This window comes from Manis pentadactyla, chromosome 1, assembly GCF_030020395.1.
Source record: "Manis pentadactyla isolate mManPen7 chromosome 1, mManPen7.hap1, whole genome shotgun sequence".
Taxonomy (NCBI): Eukaryota; Metazoa; Chordata; class Mammalia; order Pholidota; family Manidae; genus Manis; species Manis pentadactyla.
This window is the reverse complement of record NC_080019.1, coordinates 235,887,472-235,914,160: the sequence shown is the minus strand read 5'-3', so window position 1 is coordinate 235,914,160 and position 26,689 is coordinate 235,887,472. Positions and strand designations below refer to the sequence as shown.

Here is a 26,689-nt window from a genome sequence, read left to right as displayed (position 1 = left end):
GTTCAATTGCATTATTACCACCCAGAACCCACAGTTCACCTCAAGGCTCACTCTTGGTGGTGTACATTCTGTGGGTTTAAACAAATGTATCAGGACATGTACCCACCATTATAATGCCATACGGAGTAGTTTCACTTCCCTAAAAATCCTCTTTGCTCTGCCCAGTCATCCTTCCCACCCCTCTAGCCCCTGGCAGCCACTGATCTTTTTACTATCTCCACTGCGTCGCCTTTTCCAGATTGTCATATGGTTGGAATATTACAGTCTGTAGCCTTTTGAGATTGGCTCCCTTCAGTTAGTAAAATGCATTTTTAAGTTCCTCCATATCATTTCCAAGCTTTATACTCATTTCTTTCTAGTGCTAAATAATATTCCACTGTGTGGATGTACCACCGTTTATCTGTTCACCTACTGAAGATGACATCTTGGTTGCTTCCAAGTTTTGGCAGTTATAAATGAAGCTGCTGTAAATATCTGGTTTTTGGGTGGACCTAAGTTTTTACCTCGTTTGGGTAAATCCTAAAGAAACACAATTACTGGATTGTATTGCAAGGATATGTTTATTTCGTAAGAAACTGCCAAAGCATCTTCCAAAATGACTGTACCATTTGCATTCCCACCAGCCGTGAAAGAGAGCTCCTGTCGCTCCACATCATCACCAACATTTTATGTTGTCAGTGTTCTGGGTTTTGGCAATTCTGATAAGTGTGTAGTGGGATGTTTCATTTTAATTTGCATTTCCCTAATGACATACATGTTCAGCATCTTTTCATATGTTGATTGGCCAGCTGTGTATTTTCTTTGGGGCAGTGTCTGTCCAAATCTTTGGCCCATTTTTTAAATTGGGTTGTTTTCTTATTCTTGAGTTTTAGTTCTTTATACATCTTGGATACCAGCGCTTTATCAGGTATGTCCTTCGAATGCCCACACCACCTAGATCTCTGTGCCCAGTACACCCCGAGTGCTCCTGTCACGGTCATCCGTGACTCCTCTCCTCTCTCTCGTCGGCGCATCGGCCGTAGCTGACACGGCTGATGTCCTCCCTGAGGGATGGTCCAGGTGGACTCCGCAGCCCCCGCTCTCCGGGCGTCCCTCCCCGTCCCTCATCATGTCTGCTCTGGCTGCTTTGCTTTTTCCTCATCTAGGCCTCTAAATGGCGTGTCTTAGGCTCAAAACAACGTTTTCTCCTTCATTGGTGACCTCACGGCGTTTCACGGCTTTAAAACCCATCTAGGATCAGAGGCGTTGGAGACCTCCTGCCCCCCACGCCCCGCCCTCAGGCAGGCTGCCCCTGCGCCCGGCAGGCGGGTCGCCCCGGCCTGCTTCCGCCTCCCTCCCTCCGCTCCAGGTCCCCCGTTCTGCGCGCCCACCCCTCTCCAGTGAGCAGCAGCCTCCTCTGGACCCGTTGCCCTCTCGGGGAGCAGGGTGTGCGCAGCTGGCTCCCAGGGCGTCTGCACTGGCCAGGGGTGCGAAGCGGGGTGCGGTGGAGCCGTGCGGCGCCCGCGGCCCAGGCCCGAGGAAGGCCGTCAGGCCTCCGTGCCGACCGTTAGGACCGGAAGTCACGTGTCGGAGCGGGGCGTCACACCATTGGCCAGAGAGCGCCCGGGGGCGGGCCGCGCACACCTAGGCGACCGCCGCAGGACCAAGCCGCCTGGAAGCCGGAGCGGCGGGCGGCCGCAGGTGGGCACGCGGCCCTCAGGGGTGGGCGCGGCCTCGGGTGCCGGCGGGGAGGGCGGGAGGCCCGCGCAGGGCCTCGGGGCCGCACCGTACGCGCGCCGCGCCGTGGAGCCCTGCCGTGGAGTCACCAGCCGCCGCTTCTCTCCCTGACGACGGCCGCTCCGGCCCTGCGAGGAGACGACGCGCGCCCACCCTGCGGGCGCCCTTTCCGCAGCCTTGCGGGCGTCGCGGCCTCAGAGACTCAAGGAAGAGAGAGCGGGCCGGCGGCCGCGTGGCGGGCACCGCGGGCCCTCGTGAATGGTTCCTGCGGAAACGCGCCCGCGGCCGGAAGGCCCGTGCCGCCCCGTGCGGGAGCCCGGGGCCTGAGGCGAGGCCGGGGGCCTGAGGCGCCTCCCGAGGGAAGGGTCGCATCCGCGACCGAGGTGCCCTCGCGCCGAGGCCCCTCCGACGCCCTTGGGGGAGGAGAGGCGGGGGAGCCCTGCCCTTGGGAGCTTCGGTGTAGCCCCGGCGTTTCCTCAGCCCCCCCAAACCTCCCCAGGACGAGTCACGTCCCTTACAATGAAGCCCACGCCGTCCGCTGAGGGACGACACTCCCGCCCGGGCGCGAACAGATGGAAGATGCCGGGATTTGTCCGGAGGGGGTGGTGGTGACGGGTATGAAACCCTCCGGATTCTGAATCTAAACTCTAGGAGGGGGGGGATCTGCTAGTGCACATGGAGGACGAAACTCGGAGGGTCAAAGAAGTAAACCCAAGAGTCAGGAATCCTGTATTTACTTCACCTCCTTTCTTAAAATATGCAAGAAGTGAGCTGATCTCAGCACTTGAAATAATTGGGAACAAATTGTATATTTTTAACTTTAAGGATACCTGAAAAGTTTTGCTCCATCATCCTAATTTGGTTCCCAAGTTGTTTTTTAACTCATCTAACAGTAAATAGTGCTGAGCACCTATTATACGCTAGGCACAGTTTCTAGATTCTGACGATAGAACAGTGAACAAAACACAAAAATTACGATCCTCAAAGAGCTTAAAACTACATTTTAGTAGGTGTAGATGCACAGGCTTAGACACAGGCAATAAGATACAGTGTCTGAGAATGATGTGCTGTGGAGTAGGGAGAGGGTGGGCATTGAGGTGCTACAATTTTGAATGAATAACTTGAGAGAACCCCTGAAGGAGGTGGGGGGCTGACACCTGCAGGAGTAAACCAAGTGGAGGCCGCAGTATGTGGAGGGACAGCAGCAGCGAGGTGCTCCATGGGCGGCACGGAGTGGCCTGTAGATGGAAGAGAGGCGAGGGTAGGAGCGGCTGCAGAGGATGCCAGAGACAATCCCTGGAACTCTGGCTGCTGTTCTCGGGCGGACAGCGGTGGGGAGGCGTCACACGCTCGGCCTGCCTCGCAAGAGACTGTGAAGTAGGATAAGGGTGAGATGAAAAGACCAGTTTGGACCAGTTTGGAGGCCATCACAGTAAACCAAGCTGGTGGCAGTGGAGTAGGGTTGTCAGATGTAGCAATTAAAAATACAAAATGCCCACTTAAATTTGAATTTCAGGCAAACTTTTTTTTTTTAGTACAAGTGTGTCCCGTGCAATATTTGGGAAATTCTAATTTAATTGGGCGTCCTATATTTTATCTGGCAATCCTACGGTGGAAGGTATGAGAAATGATCAGATTCTGTATATGTTTTGAAGGAATTACCACAGTATTTGCTAATAGATTGGACGTGAGAATAAGCAGTCAAGGAGGACTCTCAGACTTTGGCCTGAGCAGCTGGAGGGATGGAGTTGCGATGAGTGGAGTGGGAAGACTAGGTGGAGAATGGGTAGAAAACGATCCCGGTTTTGGACTTAAGTTTGAGGTGTCTCTTAGTTAAGTACAGGTGTCAGGGTAGCAGCTGAAGTAAGAGTCTGAAGTTTAGGAAAGGGGTCTGGGCTGGAGGTCAACTTTGAAAGGTGACAGCTAATACAAGGTACTCACTTTGCTTTTAAAAAAAAACTTATGTATAAATGATAAGGACTCTTTTTATAACCACAATATTATCACACTTAAAATAAGTTCTTAATATTAAGTATTTAGACAATGTTCACATCTTGTTTTCTTACAATTCATGATCCAAACACATTGTATATGAATGATGAGTCTTATAAGTCTCTCTTAATCAATAGTCTTCTACCCTGGTTTTTTCTTGCCTTTTATGCTTTAAAAGAATAAGGTCATTTAACCTGGAATTTCCCACTCTCTGGATTTTGCTGATAGCATCCTTTGGTGCCGCTCAACCCCTGTATTTTCTATGACCTGGTTGTCAGATCTAGAAGCTTAATTAGATTAAGCTTGCCGATATTTTTGGCAAGTATACTTCCGTGGTAATGTGGGGCACCTCCTTATTGCACCTCGTCAGGAGTAACACACTGTTTGGTGTGTCTATGAAAAGATCAGTGGAGAGGTTTTGTTACCAGCCTGATCTATCCATTACAAAGTCCACTGTCAGCCTTTTACCACATGGTTATAGATGCTGATGGCCATTGCCTAGACACATTCTTTTTTTTTATTAAAGTATTATTGATACATACTCTTATGAAGGTTTCACATGGAAAACAATGTGGGTACTACATTCACCCATATTATCGAGTCCTCCCCCATACCCCATTGCAGTCACTGTCTAGTGTAGTAAGATGCCAGAGAGTCACTATTTGCCTCTAGATACATTCTTTTCATTATTAGGCTTCCATATGGTGAAATCTAATTCTACCATTTGTTATGTTTATTAGCTGGAGTACTTCTATAAAGAAAACTGTCTCACTTTTATATGTTGGGTATCCTGAGGTATGGTTTGTTCTAGAAAGGTAAGATGTATGATTGATTCTTTCCCTGCTGATTTCCAGAACAGTGAGTTGGGTGCCTATCCTCCAAAGTGACTAATGAGAGTCTTTGAAAATACAAATCTAACAGGAATCCCCTGCAAGGTAGCCCCCCAGAAGCCTTTGGCCCTGGTAGTCTGTGGTAAGTTCCTTGTTCTCTGGTCAACAAGATTATCTCAGGCTCATCTTGTGTATTTCCTGACCCAGACCTGGTCCTTTTAGTGAGGAATGGCATCTGAAGGCCGAAAGCGGGGTGCTAGGGTTGGTCATTATTTCCTGGCGTTTTCAGTGGGCAGAGCTGTGAAATATTTTTAAAGAGGAAATTACATCGAGTTAATAATTTTCAAAATTTTTCAAACCTGGGGTTGTAGTTTTTGCTGTTGTATTCATTGCTATATCCCCAGAATCTAGAAATTGTGCCTGTGTTCAATAGGGTTGAGTCAAAATAATTAACTGAGGTATTTAGTCCCAACCCTGCAGCAACCTTATTCTCAGCTAAAGTGAGTAAGAGTCTTGGTGTGTGATGGATGAGAGTCCTTTGAGCTGAGAATAGGTGAATATGGAAGGCCCAGATATTTGTTTGAAAATGGTGAAGCCAGTTTCCGAGAAAGTGATTAAGAAGCACCTACCTAGTAAGAGCTATTGTCCCATAGCCAGACACTGGGTATTCTTGATCTTGAATCCCTATCCCGACCCTTAAAGGTAGGTGTTACCTTCATTTAACTGATGAGGAAACTGAGATGGAAGAAGTTAACTAATTGGCTGAAGGTCACACAGTCTATACATTTATGAGACAGGATGGGAACCTTGATCTGGTTCTGCTAAAGCCATATGCCCTTTCAGGTCGTTCTCTGGCTGCTTGTTAAGGGAGAAACACACAGCTGCTTGGTTCCAGAAAGCACGTAAACAGGCCAGTGTTGAGAAACAAGAGCGTGATGTGCCTGAAAGAGCATGGATTTTGGTACTGGGTGCACCTAGCGTGGAACCTGCTTGCCTCCAATTATTGGAGAACTTGATCTAATTACTTAGCTCATCTGAGTCCACAAACTTCTAAGTGGGGATAATAGCCTGCCTCACAAAAGTGTTAGCCTCGTATCTGACACTGTGCCCGCAAGGAGTGGGCTGTGCCAGGTGGTACCTTCACCCCCTCGACCCATGGGGCTACTTAACTTTCTTGCAAAGCAGTTGTTTATGAACACCCACATGCATCTAATTTTCTAGAAAATTAGAAAACTTCAATGTAACAGATTTCTCTAAACAAGGTTAAACTATTTGAAAAGTCTGTTTTTAACTTGTTTCATTCTGTCTAGATCTCTGTTGGGACGGTGTTTAATGTTTGATCAGATATGTCCACCATATGTGTGGGAATCACTTTCTGATGCCCTCAATGGTAATACATAATCTGGTAACTATGAATGTTCTGTGAGATCAGAGAGACAGAAATCTGCCTTGTTTTCATCCAGGCTATGTGATCATTGTAATGAGCTGTAGTGTGTAGTGTGCTGAGCTGACAGTGAGCAGGGCAGGCAACTGCACCCCAGAGGTGTGGGGGAGGCCTGTGGCCCAGAGCGCTCACTCTTCATCGACTTCCCTCACTGCCCAGGTCCGCAGCTCTCTTGGCATCCCTGTATCTTAGGGTTTGGGAAGAACTGGTCGTCTTCAGAGAAGTTACAGATTAAGTCCTTTGTATCAGGCAAAGAAAGATGGGGTTTATTGGTTTTTCTTAAAAGCAGATTAGTAGTAGGGGCAAGAGAAAAGGACAAAAGAGCAGTAGATGGAAGGCAAACTCATTGTTTCACAGGCAGCTGGGCTCTTTCTGGGGCAGAAGGGGTGGATTTTGTATGCAAATTAACAGCAGAAAATACTTGTTTCTGGTACATAGGTAATGGAAGTTTTCACCAATGGTATGGGAATATGCTTGCTGGAATGTCATCACTTACATATAACAGTCACCAGTGATGTTTGGGAAAAAATTGTATTAACTCTTCAACGTTCCTCTCTTCTTTTTAATAGGGAAATCGTAAGAAATGAATTTTAATGTCTGGAGTATCAAAGAGATGCTCAGTATTCCCTCAGGCTCTGGGTGAGTTTTCTGGTTATATATGCAGATACTTGAGACAACCTTGCAGTTGTACCAAGATCACAGGAAGGGGCCCCTTCCTATTAGTGTGTAGTCACAGTCACCCCACACAGCTTCCTCCATGTCTGTTCCCTGTGCCTGTCCTTGCTGCCTCCTTAATGCAGCAAAAACCTAGAGTATTGTTCTTTTCAATCTTCGGAAAGAAGTGTGCTTATAGTTGATAGGAGAGAAAAATCTTTGTTTAGGTCCAGATCAGCCTTGGGATGTAAATTCTACATGACTTCTATAGGCTCACAGAGCTCTTTCTTTCCCAGCCCAGCTAATTGTTCTCTTTGAGCTATAAGAGTAGTCACGGAAAGCTACTTAGCTATTTTGAGCAACCATTATGCAACCCATATAATATACGTGTGCAGTCCATTACTTTAGCTAATCTTGGAAAAAGGTTCCATGAGTCAAACTTACTGCTCTTCCCTGTGCTGAACTATTATTTAGAGTTTCTTTTTGTCTTGTATTACTGTATGACTGTTCCTTTGGTTTACTTGAAATTTAACATGTGGAAAAGAAATGATTTGTATGTGTGTGTTTTAGTGAAAAGTAAGTTTTTTTTTGGCTATACAACAGCATCAAGTAAAACACATTGTCATTGTAAAAACTGGAAGACAGTGTTTTACTTGTCTGCCCGGTTAGGTGCTGTCCCTGTAGCTCAGTTCTCTGTGGCTGGTGCAAGTGCGTCATTACCAGGACTCCTGTCCCCCCACGTGTGAGGTTGAGACTGGCATAGACATCCGTGAGGCAAGTTGGAAGTCTACGGCTGCAAGTATTTAAAGCAAGCAAGGGCAAGACATGAAAGTGTGAAAGGGAACACCACCTTGTGTCAGAACAATTTTTAATGGATCCTCCTATGCACAAATCCGAGTCATCATACCCTTTAGTCTGGATGAGGCTGTGATTAGCCATGTGGGCTGCCATAACAGGGTTCCATAAACTAGGTGGCTTAAACAACAAATATATTTTCTCAGTTCTGGAGATGGGAAAGCCGAGAATCATATGCCAGTGTGGTCAGGGTCTGGTAAGCACTCCCTTCCTGGTGTGCAGACCCTTCTCACTGGGTCCTCAAGTGGGGGACAGTGCCGAGAGGGCAAGGGCACATCCCATGGTGGGGGCCCCACCCTCATGACCGCACCTCACCCTGATCACCCAAATGCCTCATTTCCAAATACCGTCCATCATATGAGGGGTCAGGGCGTCAGCATGTGGCTGCTGGGAGGGCACGTTTTGTCCATGACAAGGCCTGTCCCGTGCTGTTGCCCCATGGCCCCTGCTGCCCTCCTCCCCTGGAGGCACACACTCAGGAGGGTTCATGTGTGTCCTCCAGCTCACCTCGGTACACTCAGGTACGTACTTGTTTGGTGTGCATGATGTAGGTTTAAAAGTTTGCCCAGATGATGCATGATAGAGCTCATCCTATGTTTACTTTTTTTCCTGCACTCAAGATGACATTTCTGAGACTTAGCCATGTAGTTACATGTAAATGTAGCTTATGGGTTCTGACTACTGCATCAATTACATGTATATATCGTATTTTATTTTTTATCTGTTCCCTTAGTGATGAACAGATTCAACTTTTTAAAAAATAATGTTCCCTCATCCCCCAAAGATTTTATGAACTTTCATCTCCAGAATGCTGTTACAGCCCGCAGTGCTGTGTGCAGGAATGATAGCATTGTCTTTAATATTCAAATTACCAAACGGATCATTCCCAGGTTGTTGTAATAAAAATATCTGGCATGCAAAGTTCCTTGTTTCTTTATAGGTAGTACTGACTGTGTGCAGGGATCAGGGAGGTCAGAGCAAGCTATTAGTCTCATTTTTTCAGGATATTTGTTCACTTAATATACGTTTCTTTTCTTGCTTAATTCCAGGACCACTAAGTCATCTCACTGGACTAACAGTCAGACTGATTGCTCCAGCCTCAGTGATTCGCAGTTCCTCTTTGGATCCCAGTTCTGTCCAGAAAATTCAGAGACCCTGTCAGCTCCCTTGGACTTTGGTGTCCACGCGAGACACCCCGAACAGTCACAGCAGAACCCTCTGGATGTAAGTCCAATTTCCAGAATTTCTTGGCACACACTTCACATAACGATGGAAGTAAGTTATAAAGAAGACTTACTCTGCTGCATTGTATTTTAGAGTTGTCCATCTCTAAGGGTTATGCTCCTAAACAGATTTGTGCTTCACTGGTGACTTGGTAGTCTGAAATGGAAAAAAAATTTTTATTTGCAGTTTTTCTATTAGTAAAGTAAGTGATACAGAATAGTACCAGTACCTTGACCACTCCAGTATGAGAGCAAATATGGCATGAAATTTCCTAAAACTAGCCTTGCTGTGGTTTGTGAAAATTTCATAAGCAAAAGGACTTTAGAAAAATAGGAATAAAGTAACATTAATTTTATTTTAGATGGACATCTTTTTCCAGTAAACTTCAGGTGCTTTGTGGCTTTTAGTCTGCTATGCTACATTATCTCCTAGAAAAAGGAGATGAGGATTCTGAGGCCTAAGTTAATGAATAAGGGCCAGAATGAGGAACAGTCTCTTGGGTCCTTGCTTTTTTTGAGACCAGCCTGCCTTGGTTTGTGAGTCAGAAACATTTTTATATACTTATTTTGGTCTAGAACTAGATTAAATTCTATACACATCAAATAGAGACTTAATGAATAAGGTTAAGTCACTGCTTTACATCAGTAGGATATGTATGCCCTGAGATATGTATTTAGTGCAGAGTTTGGTACCCAGTGATGTGAAGGGGTAAGGCACCCCACGAGCCCCGAGCTCGTCTGCCTCAGACTGCAGGGAGTGGCCTGCCCCGGGCCAGCGCGCCCGCTGCCCAGCTGTCTCCGACTCACAAAGTCTTGGTGCCCAGCAGCTGAGCCGCAGCATCTGAGTTAAACCTACCAGTGCGAAAGGGTTGACTTCACCTTGGAGACAGCGTGAATAATTGTCTGTTGTTACCTATGCAATTGATTTCAAGCCACTTTAGCTGAAAATTTAGGTATCTCTGGTCTGGTAAGGCAGAAACTATATTAATAAGAGTTGCTTTATTTTAATGTAATTTTCTGGTGTATATGAAATAAAAAGGACATAACACATGCCATTGGTTTTGAGAATTACGTTTGCACGTGGTGTGTAGAAAACAACGAATGCTGTAGCTGTTCCATGGGTGAAGTGCTATAATGATTTTTTTCATTTAACAGAATGAACCTAGTATTTTCACAAAGTACCAGACAAAACCGCAGCTGTTTGGAGGATACAGAAAAGATGGAGCCTTATTTCCTCTTCCTTTGTCGGCTGGAAAACCAAAAGGCCTCTGGGAACAGTTTGAGGAGGAAAAGAAAAGGGCAGAGGAGCAGTGTGACAGGTACACAGGCCTTCTTCCGCAGGAGACAGAGCCTCTTTTCTGAGGGATGTGGAAGGGAGCGGCGGCAGTGATGGCTCTGTACTGGCTATCTTGCCACGCAGCCTGACGCAGATCTGAGTGTGGCTGTCACAGTTTTGGGCCCTCAGGAAAGTAAGCCTGAGGACTTCTCAGAGAAATGCAATATTCAAGTAATGTTATGTTATGCCTAAAATTCTACCGTTTTCTTTTCAGATCATCAGAATTAGGAAATTGGGTAATATTACTTGTTTTAGCCTCAAGCATATATAGCACATGAATTCTGATTTTCTCACTTTGAAGTGTTGGTATTTTTAAAGATATGCCCTAAATTTTACATGTATCCTTATGTTAGTTTTATAGATTTTTATAGCAAATATGTGAGATAAATTAGGGCTGCTATATTAATTTGTAAATAAATAAGCTGAAGTCACTGAGGAAATTACCTTGTCCATTTCGTGGTAGTAAGCTATTATCAGGGCAGCGTCTTTAGGTGTCCCCGAAACCCTAACACCCAAGCAGAGATGAGCTTTAGCATCTCTGTGGTAAGGAGGACGCGCCGCTGAGCAGCACCACTGGTACTTCGTGTTGCGAGAGTCAGAATTCCCAGGCTGTCCTTCGTACTGAATGTGAGAAGAGCAGACTGACTGCTCTATTTGAAGTGCTTGATTCTGTTGGCACCTCTTTACCCTAGAAATCCAGGCTCTGGGCCCTGGGTGGTTTCTCAGAGACCCCTTGGCTATGGCCAGGCAGATAAACAGGCTTCTCACTCCTTCATTCAGATCACTTTCAAGTTTTTGTTCTCTGGGCTTTTGGATTATAATTTGTTTGATCAAGATTTCTAGAGTTAACATCCAAAATATATAAAGAACTCACACACCTCAACACCCAAAAAGCAAACAACCCAATTAAAAAATGGGCAGAGGATATGAACAGACAGTTCTCCAAAGAAGAAATTCGGATGGCCAACAAGCACATGAAAAGATGCTCCACATTGCTAATCATCAGAGAAATGCAAATTAAAACCACAATGAGATACCACCTCACACCAGTAAGGATGGCTACCATCCAAAAGACAAACAACAACAAATGTTGGTGAGGTTATGGAGAAAGGGGAACCCTCCTACACTGCTGGTGGGAATGTAAACTAGTTCAACCATTGTGGAAAGCAGTATGGAAGTTCCTCAAAATGCTCAAAATAGAAATACCATTTGACCCAGGAATTCCACTCCTAGGAATTTACCCTAAGAATGCAGGAATCCCAGTTTCAGAAAGACAGATGCACCCCTATGTTTATTGCAGCACTATTTACAATAGCCAAGAAATGGAAGCAACCTAAGTGTCTATCAGTAGATGAATGGATAAAGAAGATGTGGTACATACACACAATGGAATACTACTCAGCGATAAGAAGAAAACAAATCCTACCATTTGCAACAACATGGATGGAGCTAGAGGGCATTATGCTCAGTGAAATAAGCCAGGCGGAGAAAGACAAGTACCAAATGATTCCACTCATCTGTGGAGTATAAGAACAAAGAAAAAACTGAAGGAACAAAACAGCAGCAGAATCACGGAACCCAAGAATGGACTAATAGATACCAAACGGAAAGAGACTGGGGAGGGTGGTGGGGGAGGGAGGGAGAAGGGGCTTTACGATTAGCACACATAACGTGGGGTTGGGGGCACGGGGAAGGCAGTATAACACATAGTGACTCTATAGCATCTTACTATGCTGATGGACAGTGACTGTAATTGGGTTTATTGGGGGGACTTGATAATGGGGGGAATCTAGGAACCACAGTGTTGCTCATGTGATTTTACATTAATGATACCAAAACAAACAAATAAACAAATAAATAAACGATTTCTAGAGTCAAAATTTTTTTTAAACATATTTCTCTTGATGTTTTCTTTCTCTTTCTCTTTCTTTTCTATAGTGAAGTGAGTTTCTGTTAATTATTTACAAGGTGGAAAAATATATATAGTAGTTATATAAAGAGAACGAATAATGAGGACTCTGAAGAATCTCTCTCCGTTAAAAAATTTCAAGCCTTAAGATAGGGCCTTACATGATAGGCAGAAAATCATAATTTAATACATTTTGGCAAAAACAAAACCCAAGATTCTAAATTCCTTGTTTTCTGTCAGTATGTGTGTGTTAGAATGTGTTGAGAAGGACTGAGGAATTTCAAAGTGAGAGAGAAAGCATATCACATATACATCTGGAAGCAGGAAAGTGAAAAGACATGGTACAGAGTCCAAAGATGAGAGATGCTACAAACCAGGAAGACATGAATTTACTTCTTGTGTTTTGAAAGTACCTGTTTTCCCAAACTTACAAAGAGGGCACTCGAGGTTAAGAAATCTCAAAAGAAGCCTTAATCTTTCAGATTGTACTTGTTATTAGTCTTTTGGTAGCAAATAGAAACCTACCTCAAACTAGCTTTGACAAAATGCAGGATACATTAGCTGTCAGTGTAAACCAATCTGGAAGGACAGGGAATGAAATTAAATCAGAGCCGTGTCTCTTTTTCGGGGATTCTCTCTCCATCTGGTCTTCATTCTCTCGTCCTAGAGACTAACTTCCAGCAAACACAGAGGAAGAAATTCTCCTCCCATAGTTCCAATTTGAGAAAACTTAGAGAAGGCTCCTGAGAGGTTTGCTTTGGTCACAGGGTGAGCAGAGGGGGATATGGATGAAGTCCTCCACAGAATCACAGGAGGAAGCAGTTCCCTATTTGAGGAGAATGCTGGGCATAACAAACAATGGATAGCCATTACCCAGATTATTATTTTTTATCTGTAATATTTGAGAAAACAGATAAGTCTCATAACTAATGAATAACCTAAGGGTCACAAATGAGATTATAATAACCACCATGTTCTTTCCGTGATTGTTGATCGCCATGGTGAAATTTGTCCATTCATTCACTCAGTAAACACTGTGCTAGGCACAGTACTACAAACTGATGGTCCTAAGGGAAAAAAGAATAATGTAACGGTACCTGCCTTTGAAGTTTTTGTCTTGTTAGGGCATCTGACGTGATGGATGAATTATACAACTGGGTCAGACTTACTGACTATAAGCAACAAAAATAAATTCATGTAAATGGAAAGGGAATTTATTAAAAGGATATTGGAATAGGGTTTGGTTCTGGGTAAAACAGAATAAACATACTTTATCCTATCTGTCCCACTGAATGCAACTAAAAGCTCTGGGCAGAGTGCGTGTAGCTTCTGAGGACTCTGACGAGTAAAAGGTAGCAGGTGAATAGGAAAATGAAACCTGCATTTGAGGTATAAAAGTTCTGGCTTTAGGTTTCCTGGGGTTTTGTTTGCCTGTTTTCAACCAAAATTTAAAATTTTTGTCTGCAACAGACACTGTTAAGACAATGGAAAGACAATCTATAGACTGGCAAAAAATATTTGTAAACCACATTTTCAACAAACGACTTTTATCCAAAATACATAAAGAACTCTTAAAACTCAACAATAAGAAACAATCAACTCAGTAAAAAATGGGAATAGACTTTAACAGACACTTCATCAATGAAAATGTATGAACGGTAATTAAGTACATGTAAAGTTGCTCAACATCATTAGCCATTTTGGAAACATGAGATACTATACACCTATTAGCACAGCTAAAATTAAAACAAACACTGACAACACCAAGGGTTGAGCAAGGATCTAGAGCAACTGGAACTCTTGCTCGTGGAAATGCAAAATGATACAGCTACTCTGGAAAAGTATGACAGTTTCTTATTAAATTAAGCATAATTTACATCTCTTCAATTCTACTCTTGGGAACTTATCCTAGAGAAATGAACTTTATGTTTATGCATAAGCCTGTACAATAATGTTTATAGTGGCTTTGTTCATAATCACCAAAAACTGGACTCAACCCAAATGTCCTTCACTGAATGTACGAATGGATAAACTGTCCATACAGTAGAGCACTGCTCAGCAGTAAAATGTAATGAACAATTGATGCACAATACAGATGAATCTCAAAGGCAACTAATGATAAGTGGAAGAAATAAGTCCAAAAGTTACATATACTATTTGATTCCATTTATATGACATTCTGAAAACAGCAAAGCTATAGGGATGGGGGACAGATCAGGGATTATCAGGGGTCACGGTTTGGCCTGGACTTCAACACGAAGGGACATCATGAAGGATTTTTTTGGATACTGTCCTGTGTCCTGATTATGGTGATGTTTTCATGAATCCTAAATTTTTATTAAAACTCGTAGAAATGTGCATGCACACACACATTAAGAATTTTTGAAAGATATTGGGTGGTTCTTTTTATTAGGATTATGTTCAACTGCATATAACATATACACAGACACACACACACTATATATATATATATATGTATATATGTATATATATACACACACACACTTATAATAACAGAAGCTTAAAAAAGATGTTTATTTTTCTTTAATGCAAAAATCATCCTGAAGTGTGTGAGCCAGGGCTGGAATGATGGCTCCTGAGTCCTCAGGGATCGGGCCCCTCCCAGCACTGTCGGTTCCTGTCTCTCAAGTGTGGCCCCTGTGCTCACAGTGTTTGCAGCGTGAAGGAAAGGAGGGATCTTCCGCTCTCTTTGGGATGCATGTTGGAGGTTGCATGCAACATTCCTGCTTATATATCTGACACTAGCCAAGATTTACTCACATGGCTGCAGCTGCAAGGGAGTCTGGGAGTGTCATCCGTCTGTCTGTGCAGCCGTGCATCTGGGGAGGAAAAATAAACAGAATTCTGATTTCCAAGGAAGATAATTAGGCCACTTTGAGTTTCTGCCACAGTCATACAATGGCCAAGAGCTACCGCCTCAAAATTAGTCCAGTGCACATTCTGCTGCCCACTCCTGAATGCCCAGGGTACACTAGACCCTTCCCTACGTTATAGCCAGTGGAGCCCTGGAGTTTTACCAGAGCCCCGTCGTCCTACTATAGCTACAGACACTACAGGGAGAGCTCGTGCTTTTTTCTCCTGGCTCCTGGACTGGCAAGGAATGTGTGAGCAATAGCCCAGGCTTCAGGAGAGGCTAAGAAAGTAAACCCCAGCACGCCCAGCCCAGAAGAGGGAAGAGGCTCTGCTTCCCTGCAAGGTTCCTAATCTGAGGAACTCCTCAAACCGAAAAAAGGGTCAGATGCAGAACATCCCCCAACACTCTAGACTTTTACTCTCAGTACAGAGTTGTGAATGCTGTAGTAGAGAGTGAATCCAAATGCTGTGGGAGCCCTGAGGACAAGCACCCAGCTCCGCCTGTGGGCGTCAGGAAAGACTCCATCCAGGCGAGCGCATCTCACGGAGTGGGCGTTTTGGGCAGAGATCTTGGGTCTGTCGGATTCTGAGTCGGACTCTGAGTCAGCCTCACTCTGTGAAGTACCATTGACAATGCGTTACAGAACTCCATTTTTCTGTATTTTTAAAAATAAAAATGCAACAGTTTCCTACAAACTACTTTACAGTCTGCTTTTAAAGTTTCATTATGTTTAATGATTATATTTTCTATTTCATCTATTTCTTTTTCATTATAATGGTTGCATTGTACTTTAGGGTATGAATCTTTCAGGGGGTTGTATTTTAAATATTTAATACAGCCTGAGAGAGTGACAAAGAATACAAAATGGGGAAGGGATAATCTTTTAAACAAAGTGTTGGAAAAACTGGTTCAGTATGCAAAAGTATGAAAAAGGACACTTTTCTTATACCACAAATAGATAGTAGAGACTTTCATGCAACATTGGCAGCCTTGTTAGACTTTAGACATCTTAAAATAGTCTTTTAAATTTTTGTGTATTTAATTTGTATATCAAGTTATTGAACATGTGGAGTTTTAAAAAAATACAATTAGGATTATAGTGAAAACCAACAAGCCTATCTTTCCCCACTTCTAATTCACTTTTCCTTTTTGCATCCAACTTGCAACCCTTTTAGCTACACTAGTTCTTACCTCCACGTATCTCATGGTATATGTTAAATGGCTCATACTGTTATTTCAGCTCAGAGAATGACTTTCTACCCTGGAGTAAGAATTTACTTTTCTACTTCTCCCTACCCCAAATACCATAAACGTGTCATCTTCCATTATTATCCCAGTATTGCAATATGAACATTTTTAGTTAAATCCGTTTTCAGTCTTTACACCCTTACCACTTCATAACACTATAGACAGCCTAGAAAACTTATATATACTATGATTATATTTCCCTTATGTTAAAAATTGCCTTCTTTCCTTTTTTGCTTAGTTTTCTATGTAGGAAACAGTTCATCCCCAAATTCTGCAGCAGAACTGAAAAAGCTCCTTGTTATGTATTCAAACATGTCAGAAATTCTTTCAGTGATTTTCCTCTCAGAGGGGTTCTTCGTAATTCCAGCCTGAACTCGGTTCCCTGTCTTGGTCTGCAGCACAGCTGACACCCTGAACCCTCCCTTCATCGCTTCCTGGGCATCCCTCTGTCCTCCCTCCTGTGCTGGACCCTGTGTTACTTGGATCCCAGGACGTCTTCTTTCTTGGCTGGCTCCTTGGGTTTGATGAAGCATATATTCCAGAAACTTTCTGACAATAGGTGCATGGCACCTGAACAATTTTTCGAGACCTGGTGTATCTGAAATTATTTCCCCTCACACTTGGTTGCAAACTTTGCTGGATATAGAAATTGCTAGATTGGAAATTGCTTTCCCTCAGAATTTTTAAGGCATTGTTCCATTGCCTTATTGTTTTCTATGTTGCTTTTAAGAGGTCTGCTGCCTTCTGATTCTTGATCCTGTGTGTGTCACTTGCGTTTCTCTGGAAGTTCTTAGGATCTTCTCATTATCCATAAAGTTTTGGAATTTTACAGTAATGTGCTTTGATGTGACATGTCACACTCCCTGGGCACTGGGCAGTTCGTTTTAGCCTATAAACTTGTATCTTTCAGTTCTGGAAGTTTTCTTTTACTGTATCTTTGAAAATCTTTGTCTACTTTCACTCTTCTTTCTGCATCTCCAATTTCAGGTCTGTTGGATACTGTGCACTGATCCTTATTTATTTTTAACTATTCATGTATTTTCATCTCTTTGTCTTTTGTTCTATTTTCTATCATTTCCTTAACTGTATTTTCTAACTGTTCTACTTGTTAATTTCTGTTTTTAATCTCTAGGTACCCTTTCTCTCTGCTTTTATACTTAAATAGCATTCTGTTCTTAGTATTTTAATTTTTTTCATTTTAATATTTCTATTGTTTTCAGGTAATGTCCCAGTCTCTTCATAAAAAGCATATAGTTTGTAGATTTTCAAATGGTTCTATTAAATTGTCCTTTTAAAGCTGGTCTGGTGCAGTGTCCAAAAGATTGGTAGAAGAGCTGCCCTCCTAGGCTTCAGAAATGGGTCTTCACATTTGTATTGTGCGGATTGAAGAAACAAGATGTGCAAAAAATTTTATGATAATTCATGTCTGAATCTTCTAAAAAGTGGATTACTTGAGAAATAATTGTGATGTTTCTTTTTCATTAGAAATTAATACTGTTCCCAGAATTGTCTCTATTCTTACAGTCAAAATAATAGTCATCAGATTAAGCTGGGCTCAGGAAAGAAAACTGTTGGTTCTACGAGAAAGAAGTCACCATCTTATGAAATCACTGTTGCCAGAGAAATGAATGCTGGTCTGTTCCTCTGTAGTAACCACTTGAGTTGCTAAAATGTAACCTCATTTAAGAGACATAGAGAGTGAATTTAACAAAGAAAAAAGTGGTTTGCTTGGAAATGGTCAGACAAGTCTGTGCTCCTTTTCTCCAGCTGGGCCTGGGGTTTCTCAGGACTGAGCCTCCAACTCCGACCAGCACCATTTCTGTGCTATGCTCCGCGGAGGCTGCCATGTTCATAGAGTCAGTTTTGACACATACTGTTTCAGTATTTCACAAAGATTTTCTTTTTTCTCTCCTGTTCTAGTGAGACTATACGCAATTTCACTTCCTATGTCAGAGAAAGCATTCACAAGGTAAGTACAGTTATATTTCAAGGTGTTAGAACATCTTATATTTTAAGAAGCTTAACAATTATATTGACTTTGGTTCACGTAGAATAGAATAGCAATATTTTCACTACCCTTTATCACTAAGTAACAATTCTCTGAATTAGTAAAATAGGGCAATAGTCCGTTAATTCTTTCTTAATCTTCCATTTCTTAGTTGCAGACATCTGTGGAAAAGTTGGAGGAACATCTCAGTTCAAGAAGCCAATCTATTTTGGATTCTTTGGCGACTGTAGCCAAGACATGTAAGTGTCTCTTGTTTGAGGGTATCACAGGGGGCCCTTCCTGACCCCTGCCAGGTCCTACCAGCTGTGAGCCGCCGCACAGAGCTTCAGTGAGGCTAGCCCTCAAGAGGCATGGAGCCCTCAAAACTGGGCAGGGGCTGCCTCTGGTGCAGGCCCGGTCCTCCGCCCAGGGACCCCACCCGCCTTAGGGCAGATCGCTGAGCCACCTTCCTCGCCCTCTGCCTGAAGTGAACCAGCAGCATCCCCGAGTCCCAGAGGAGCTGCAGGTTGGGGTTCACAAGACATTGCTTCCTGGGACTTGTCAGGAACTCCAGTCCAGTCACCCACTGTTCTTGCTGCCTGGGTTTCTCTGAGAGCTGTTTTGTAGTGAATCATGACATCTTTCTCAATTTCAGTTAGTTTGTGGTTTGTAAAGTCCCCTGCTCTGCCAATCAGTGATGTACATTAAGGTGGAACCATGGTCCTGGCGCCTACAGAATTCTCTCGTCAGGCAGACAGCACTCTAGAAGCAACAGCTTTTAGCTAAACAGCAAGGTCAAGCTGTGCCTGCACTTGTTTGCAGTTGTCTGTGTTTTTTTTTTTTTTTACTTTTAACAAATTGAAATCAACTTATTCAAATGCCATGGGATGGACTGCTCATGCTTTACAAAAATTAATACCTTTGTGTGGCTTAAAAATTAATCCCCATCTGTCTGCACAGAAGCACTAGCTGTCTGCTGGCTTCCAAGCCTGGTATCCCCCACACAGGGCAACTGTGCATCTTCCTGGAACTGGTTCTGGAGGCCCAGGACTGTTGCCCTCACAGGAAGGAGGCACACCGGGGAGCAACTCCGGGTGTGTCTAGCTGGGACGCAGTGGAGTGACTATAGTAAGTGCCGGAGGGAAGCGCCCCTTTCCTCTCTACACGTAAAACAGGTGAAGCACAAAAAATACCAAAGGTGTGGCGTCTGAGGCCAGACCGGGGTGTGGCAGTGCCTGAGGCCCCGGACTCTGTCCAGGCAGAGGACTGGAGCCGAGTCTGGCTGGCAGCTGCCGTACAGACCCCGATCCCTCACCCCCGACGGTTCCATGGCTCTCAGAGGGGCAGACTCAGAGAGGGAGCCACACCGACGGGGCAAATGGCAGCAGACGCCAGAGAGCCAGGTCCTTCTTGAAAACGGGCACCAGTGGCCTGTCCAGAATCACTCCCCTTTCTCGGTAGGCAGTGATGAGGACCAGGAAGTCGGTCACTGAGGGAAGAAGCAGGCAACCAGACTGGAGGCCCCAGGCCTCCCCGGGGCTCTCAAGCAGCCCAAGGGGCCCCGCAGCTCCACAGGGGCTGCAGATCACCGGCCATGGGGGGAGGCGTCAGAATCTGACCTCATCTCCGTGGAGCCCTCGTCAAATCACTTAAGTAGAAATTAGAAAATTGTCTTCCCCAGAAAAAAAGAGATATTGTCCAGAATATGGAAATGAATCTTAAGTGGTATTTTTACAACAAAGCTAAAGTATCTGATGCTTATAGCCCAAGCAGAGATGAAATGAGGCCCCTTCTGGGGAACACACACACAGTCTGTAAGCTAGAGTGGACGAGCACACGCATTCATGCGAAGCTCCAGACACTGCTCAGAATGTTAAGTCTGGGAAGTGGAACCATGGGGAGATACTGATCTTTTGCATGCCTGCTTATACTGTTACGGTTTTGTTATTTTCATAAATGAACTTTTGATAAGAAAAAAACAGGATAGATTTTGAAAGTAATCAGCTCAGTACAAAAGCCCCTGTGAAGGAGCCCCTGCACATGCCTCCTGGGGACGGGGAGAGGCGTGGGGCACAGGCGGGGGCTTTCTGACTGCGGGGCCCCTAACACTCTGCTCGCCTTCCTTGTTTTCTGCTTTTGTGCCTCACTGTTGCTAAGAGACTTTGCTATTCAGGAATTCATCTGTGGCAGAGTGCTTACGTTTGCTTTCCACTGCCAGTACCAACAGGGACATCTGGAAAATGCTGAGTTTAAGAACAAGAATCCAGTACTTGAAATACCGAGATAAACAGCCTTTTTCTAATTGGTTGATTCATGGAATTTGACTTGTATTGAGCAACAGGAGATAATTTGCTTCCTAAAACATTCTTGGTTTTGTGGCAAAATTCATGACATAAAATTTACCGTTTTTACTGCTTTTGCAGGACCACCCTGGCTCATTGGTTCCTCGTCCTCACAGCTGCCCCGGCCTCGTAGCTTTACGCATCTGCCGCCTCGACCTGGGTAGCCTTCCCTAGGCCGGGCAGGGCCAGCTCCTCTCCACCCTTCTGGTCTCGCCTTAAATGTCTCCCTCTCTGATGGCCTAAGTAGGTGCCCCTCACCCTTATTTCTACAATCCCTATCACAGCACTTATTAACATTTTCATTTGTTTATGTGCATGTTTTTCATTTTTTTCCTCTTCAAGACTGCAGGATTCACGTAGACACATTTATTCAAAACTGTTCCCATGCTTCTTGTACAGCGTTAGTAATACATTTCCAGATAAAACTGTCTGTCAGTCTCCGATTAATACATTCAAACACATCAGGAATTCTTTGTTTCAGTTTCTCATTAGTGATGTCCTGCCTGGAGCTCCGTCTCTTTAGGTCCTAGTCTCAGGATTTCTCTTCATCCTTCTGAGGATTCTTTCAGTTCATCTTCAGTCTTGAACCCGTTTCCTGGGCCTCACTTTACACTTGTGTTTGGAGGGGTGCTTCCTCCAGCAGCTGGGGTAGGGTGCGTGGAGTGTGTGTGTCCCATGTGACACGCCGCGTGTTTGGCAATCCCAGCATGGGTAAGGATCCTGGGCGGGACGTGCCATGTGTCCTCTGAATGCCAGGCTGTCAAGGGAGCAGGGGAAGCGCTGCCAGGCTGAGGCAGGTTGTCAGCATGTCTGGATGTGTTTCCTGCACGAGATGTCACTCTGGGTTTTCTTTCATCGTGAAGGGTTAAGCCCTCTCCTTGCCAACTGTTTTTTCACTATCTTACGGAGCAACATCCTTCAGGCGGTCGTCAGCCGGTGTGTTACTGCTGATTACTGGCAACTTGTTCTCGCTCAGCATTTAAGATGCGTGTGACCTGCAGTAGCCGCCCCTGCTTCCCCTCCAGAAGCCCAGGCTTCATTCTCCAAAGCACAGAAGCCAGAAGAGGGTTCTCAAGTGCCCATTACCACTGTCTGTCCAGAAGGACTCGTGATGGTCTCCCCACTATGCTGTGCCGTGGGGCTCGCCGCTGTGGGGGCACGGTAGGGGCGCCCGCGCTCACCATCTTCGGGACAGCCGGCCAGTCCGCCCCAATGCCGTGACAGAAATCCATCTTTCTCCCGTTGACTTCCAATCCCCGTTTGGACTCGGATCGCTGCTGACTGTTGCGCGGCCTTGCATCCAGTCTCCCCCCTGCCAGCCTATCCTCCTTATTGCGGGAAGTGCCCCCCTTTAAAGAAAAAGGAAATGCTCCTGGAATCAGGGCCACAAATCTTGGTGTGGCCTCCACTCAGGCCGCCCTCGCCCCGCACGCTCCAGCCGTGCTGACCCCGTGGCTCCTCCTGGAGTCTCTTCTCGGGCTGGTGCAGGGTCAGCAGCAGTTCAGCCACTGCCACTTCCTGACTTGCCCCCGGGATTGGTCTCAATCTCGAGGACCTCTCCTTAGTTCTTTGGGTAATTACTACCTGTCTCTTTTTCCTATTAAATCACAACTTCAAGAGGTTTTCTCTCTCTCGACCGCCATTCTGTCCAGAGCACCCGGCCCAGTGCCTCCCATGCAGGGGAGACACACTAGGTACTAGTTGAGGAAAAGCGAGAGTGTGTTCACATAACCTGTAGTTTAGCAGAAGGATGGCAATAACCAACGCAATACAACGCATTATTCAGTGTGTGTGTGTGTGTGTGTGTGTGTGTGTGTGTGCGCGCTCTCCCCAGGCAAAAGAGAACCTATCAGTTCTGTGTGGGAAGCACTCACGGTGCCACCAGCAGAGAGAGGGCACCCAAGCCAGACAGGAAACGAGAGCAGGAGGGGAATGGGAGTGAGGGGACAGCAGAGATGACGGGGATGGAGGCTGCAGGTGAAACAGGCAGCAGCGCTTAGGGGTGCAGAGTAGGAGGGTGACACGGGGACACGAGCCTGGGTCTTGTTAGCCAAAGATCTGGACCTCACCCAGTGGCCGGGGTGGGGGCCACTGGAAGTTTCAGTGAAGGGTTCCGAGGGGGCCTGTCATCTCTGCATTCCAGAAAGCTCACTCTATGCCGGGCCAGGGAGGACGCTGTCATCTGAGCAGCAGGCGTCGGGCTCCACAGCCACTGGGCCAGGATGTTCTCGGGGAGGGTGGGAGGGCGGACCAGTGGAGGAACCACCCTCTGACCTCCCTCAGCAGGGCTGACCTGGGGAGACAGTGTCCTGGTCACGAGCAGGGCAGGCCCAGAGCCACAGCGCGTTCCAGCTCCTCCCTGCCTGGCACTGCAGCTGGGTGGGTGGGGGCACACCACAGTCTTCCCGAGGTGAGTTGTCATCACTCTGTATTTAGTGCAGGAGACGGTGCAGGCCCAGAGCACCCTGGTGCTGAAAGCAGTGCGGGACGGAGGCAGCACGGAGCAGGCCATCCTGGAGATGCAGAGGAGCTTCGACACTGTAAGTGGGGACCCCAGCCCTTTCCTCGGGCATGTTTTTGGTTTTGTCACTAAGACCTGCACACACATCCTTAAAGTTGCCATTTTTCAGTCCAGAAGAGGCCAGTATAGGTCTTGAGGGAATGGGCCAGGGTAGAGGCCAGTTTCCTCCCCGAGGCTCTCCAGCATGACGTGGCCCAGAGGGGCCCTGCTGCAAAATGCAGCCGTACTGCCTGTAATGTCCTGCAAGGAACCAGCGCTGGTCTGCCGGCATGCCCTTGGTGTGTGCCATTTATTGTGTGTTCTGAGTTGCACAACTCTCTTCTTCCTCACTGCCTTTCCCTAGACACAAGCAGAGTTTACAGAAATGAGGTCTGACCTGAAGCACCTTGAAGTTCTAGTTGTCCAGCAGAGCCAGGTCTTCCAGCAGCTGTGTGAGCAGCTGGGCCAGGTGAATGTGCCCAGCGTCCTAGCAGAGATGAAGAGATGGATCTCAGAACGCCGGGTTCCCAGGTCTGTGAAAGACAGTGCATCCCAGACCTCACCACCTCCGGCCCGGAGCCTCGGATGCACCAGGAAGGACAGCTGTGCCCCTGCAGGACCCGTGATGTGGCAGGCCCGGGCCCCACCTGCCACGTGGGACCTCGGTGTGGGCTCCCTGCAGCCCAGGGCCCTCGGCATTGGGGAGGAAGGAGCCCAGAGTGATGCTCTCCAAGATGACCCGGTGCTGCCAGCATGTGGAGCCCACCAAGGAGCCCCGTGCCTGAAGGACAAGGCCGTGCAGACGAGCCACAAGGACAGGGCTGGTCGTAAAACAAGCCCTGAGCACCAGGGTGCCAGCGTCCCAGGACACAAGGCTCCTGGTGACAGAGACCTGGTTTCCCAAGGCCCTTCCAGACTCACACCCCTGGACTTGAACAACTTTGCAACCAGCACTGAGAACACCTGCCAAAAATGTCAAGCCAAAGGCATGTCTTTGTGTGACTCTTGCAAACACAGGTTGGTGCCCAGACAGAAAGGCAGAAGTGTAGGAAGGGGGAGGAAGGGCAGGAAGCTGCAGCCCAGGAGGGCCCCCAGAGGCAGGAAGCGAGAGCCCACCCCGGAGAGGCCCAAACCCCTTGCCCAGCCGCCAGTCTGCCCTGCTCGGGGGGTCACAGTCACAGCCCGGAAGGCAGTGACGGCAGAGCCAGGGGACTGCCTGAAGCTGGGTGGGCACGCCCCCCGAGACGGCCTGCGTTCTGATGGCCCCCAGGGGCACTGGCAGACGAGTTGGCGGGGCAGCCTCACCCTTGGGCTTGCAGAGACCCCTCTGTGCAAGGAGCTGGGGAAAAGGAGGCTCTACGACCTGGGCTTCGACAGTAGCGATGATGGCTTCTGACTGGCCCTGGGTCCTCAGCTGCTGCTTACTGGTTTTGGTGGGAAGAACCGCAGAACACTGGGCAGGCAGACAGCAGAAGCCCGGAGGCCTCCTTGAGGCCAGAGGCCCTGCTGCGGGCGGTCAGGGCAGGGCAGTCAGTGGGGGGTGGAGGAAGGGAGGGCTGCCTCCCCGAGGGCTCATGTGGCATCACTGGGGCGGCATGACTCCCAAACACGTTTTTGGTCTTTAAAATATTCTCTACACATAGTGCCTTTCTGGGCAGCTGCAGGAGTTTTTTTTTAATCCAGTCTTGTTGCCAAAGCACTTGAATCTTTTGGTCAGTGGCCACATTACAGGACACACTGGTCAGTCTCCTCGTGAACCGGGGAGCAGAGTGGGCGAGCCGCCCACGACAGAGGCCCAGAGCCCCGCCATCCACAAGCCTTGACATCCCACCTTTCTCGGGGCGCCTTCTCTGCTGTCCTGTCCCTCGACCGTGCTTACAGCCAGCAACGGCACTTGGAGGACCTGTGTTATTCCGGGGGGCAGCGGGCCTAGAGGGACTTTGGGTTTCCATTTGTACCTTCCTGAAGTTTTTGAATTTTTGCAATATATATGTATTTCTTTTGTAATAAAAACCAAATAAACGTTTTACTAAAGATAAAGAGGTAAAGCATATGTTGTTGTTTTTTTCATTAAGTTCGTTGTATTGACCTGCCATCAGCTTATGTAAGGAACTCAGATGAGGCACATACCATCTTTAAGCTCCTGAGGCTTCTCACAAGATGATTATGAAGGGCAACATCCTACTCGAACCTTTTTCTCTTATGAGAGTAGAAATCCTCATGGATGGATGGCCAACGTCCAGAATTTGCCCATTTTCAAGCCAGTGCTGTAGATGACACTGGACCTCCAGTGGACGCTTACAGATAGCAGTGGTTCTTGACTTGACTTTTATATTCTTTATTCAGGGGTGTGTACCCCACAAATGTCTGAAGAGTTAGTTTGCCCGTGACCCCTCTGGCAGGGTACCAGGCACCGGATGAAGCTGCTCACTTCCAGCAGCTGGCCAGGCCGAGGGGCTGCGGCCGTGGGCTCTGCCCTCTGCCAGCTCCACAGCCTTGCCTGCCGGCTTCACTGGCCTGTGCGAGGAAGGCTTGGCAGGACGGAGCTCTGCCACACAGTGGGCAGTCTTCCCAGACCTTTCCAAACTGACGGCAGGTGTCTGCTGGGCAGTTGGCAGGAGGCACGCAGACCAGAGGGGTCTGTATCTGGAAATCTTTCATGACTCTAGGTTGAAAGTTTTATCATTTTAATTCCAAGTTGAGACCCTGTTGAGAGAACTCCGTCAGTATTTATGACTAACCTTCGCACTGAAGTCTCTGTCCAACTTCGAAATGCCAAAGCAGGACCCTCTCTTCTTTGATTCTGTGGTGAGTTATGAAGTATTTGTTTCTTCAGAAGTCTTTCATTTTGTGTAATGAAGCCCAAAGTCAGAGTGACCCCATGTTCCACAAACTGGGTGTTTCTGCAGAATGAACAATAACTCACCTCCTAATAAGGCTGGGTTCATTGAAATTACACTGCCTATCTCCGGCAGTCATCAGGAAGGCTATTCTGATTCTTATCTTATTCCTAAGGCTTTTTGTTTTTCTGTGTCCCTGCGAGATTGGGTGCTTGACATAGCCCCAGGCACCTCCCCAGAGCAGGAAACGTCTCTGGATGTCTGCCTGCTGAGAGCTGAGGTGCGGGAGGCCGGGATCGAGGGCCTCGGCAGCCTCGGCAGGGCCCCTCCTTTTCCCCAGACCTGCTACCGTCTGAGGAAGCACAGGAAGCTACGTGGGCACCTGCGTATTCGATGTCAGCGCAGAAAGGACTTTCCTGACCTCTCCTCTCCCACAGGAGCTAGCCCCACTCACCGGCCGTCCCTCACCCTGCTTTGATTTCCATCTCCAGTGGTGTCCTCGTGTGGGTGCGCGTGGCTGTGCCCTCGCCTCCAAGGGGGTCTGACATGGGCACACGGCTGATACGCTCGAGCAGGCCCGTCCTGCAAGTCAGCTCCCGACGACACGGTCTCCTAAGGAGGGTCTCCTGCAAGACGCCCTCTCCGCTCTCCCAGGCCAGCTCCCAGCACCCCTCTCCATCCAACATGCCCAGAAAACAACACTTTTCTGCCCTCAAAAAAGAGAGCTGCTTCCTACAAGGGCTGAGCAGTTCAGAAAATGTTTCTATGCCAGGTCCTAGGCCAAAACTCTTCTATCAAATCAGGCACTTTTCAGCTGCCTAGCAGAGTCCCTCCTCACTAGGGCTAGGATACGTGGTCAAGTGTATTTCCTGGGCGAAACTCTGTTCATGGTATAAATATTTACGTGGAGCCTGAAATATTAATGCTCTTCCCACACA

At 46.6% G+C, this 26,689-nt stretch overlaps 1 protein-coding gene across 2 annotated transcripts; it reads left to right on the top strand.

The window, feature by feature from the left end:
* The first annotated feature begins 1,594 nt into the window (after nucleotides 1-1,594).
* On the top strand, nucleotides 1,595-24,951 carry IHO1 (interactor of HORMAD1 1). Of its 2 annotated transcripts, none has more exons than XM_057487703.1 (8): nucleotides 1,595-1,680; nucleotides 6,552-6,621; nucleotides 8,541-8,715; nucleotides 9,870-10,033; nucleotides 18,003-18,051; nucleotides 18,242-18,329; nucleotides 22,848-22,951; nucleotides 23,276-24,951. In XM_057487703.1, the coding sequence occupies exons 2-8, from the start codon at nucleotides 6,566-6,568 to the stop codon at nucleotides 24,305-24,307; spliced, it is 1,668 nt and encodes a 555-aa protein (XP_057343686.1). In that variant the 5' UTR covers nucleotides 1,595-1,680; nucleotides 6,552-6,565; the 3' UTR covers nucleotides 24,308-24,951. The 2 variants fall into 2 exon arrangements, with proteins under 2 accessions (XP_057343686.1, XP_057343689.1); XM_057487706.1 differs by lacking the exon at nucleotides 1,595-1,680 and adding an exon at nucleotides 2,257-2,331.
* Nucleotides 24,952-26,689: the final 1,738 nt, after the last annotated feature.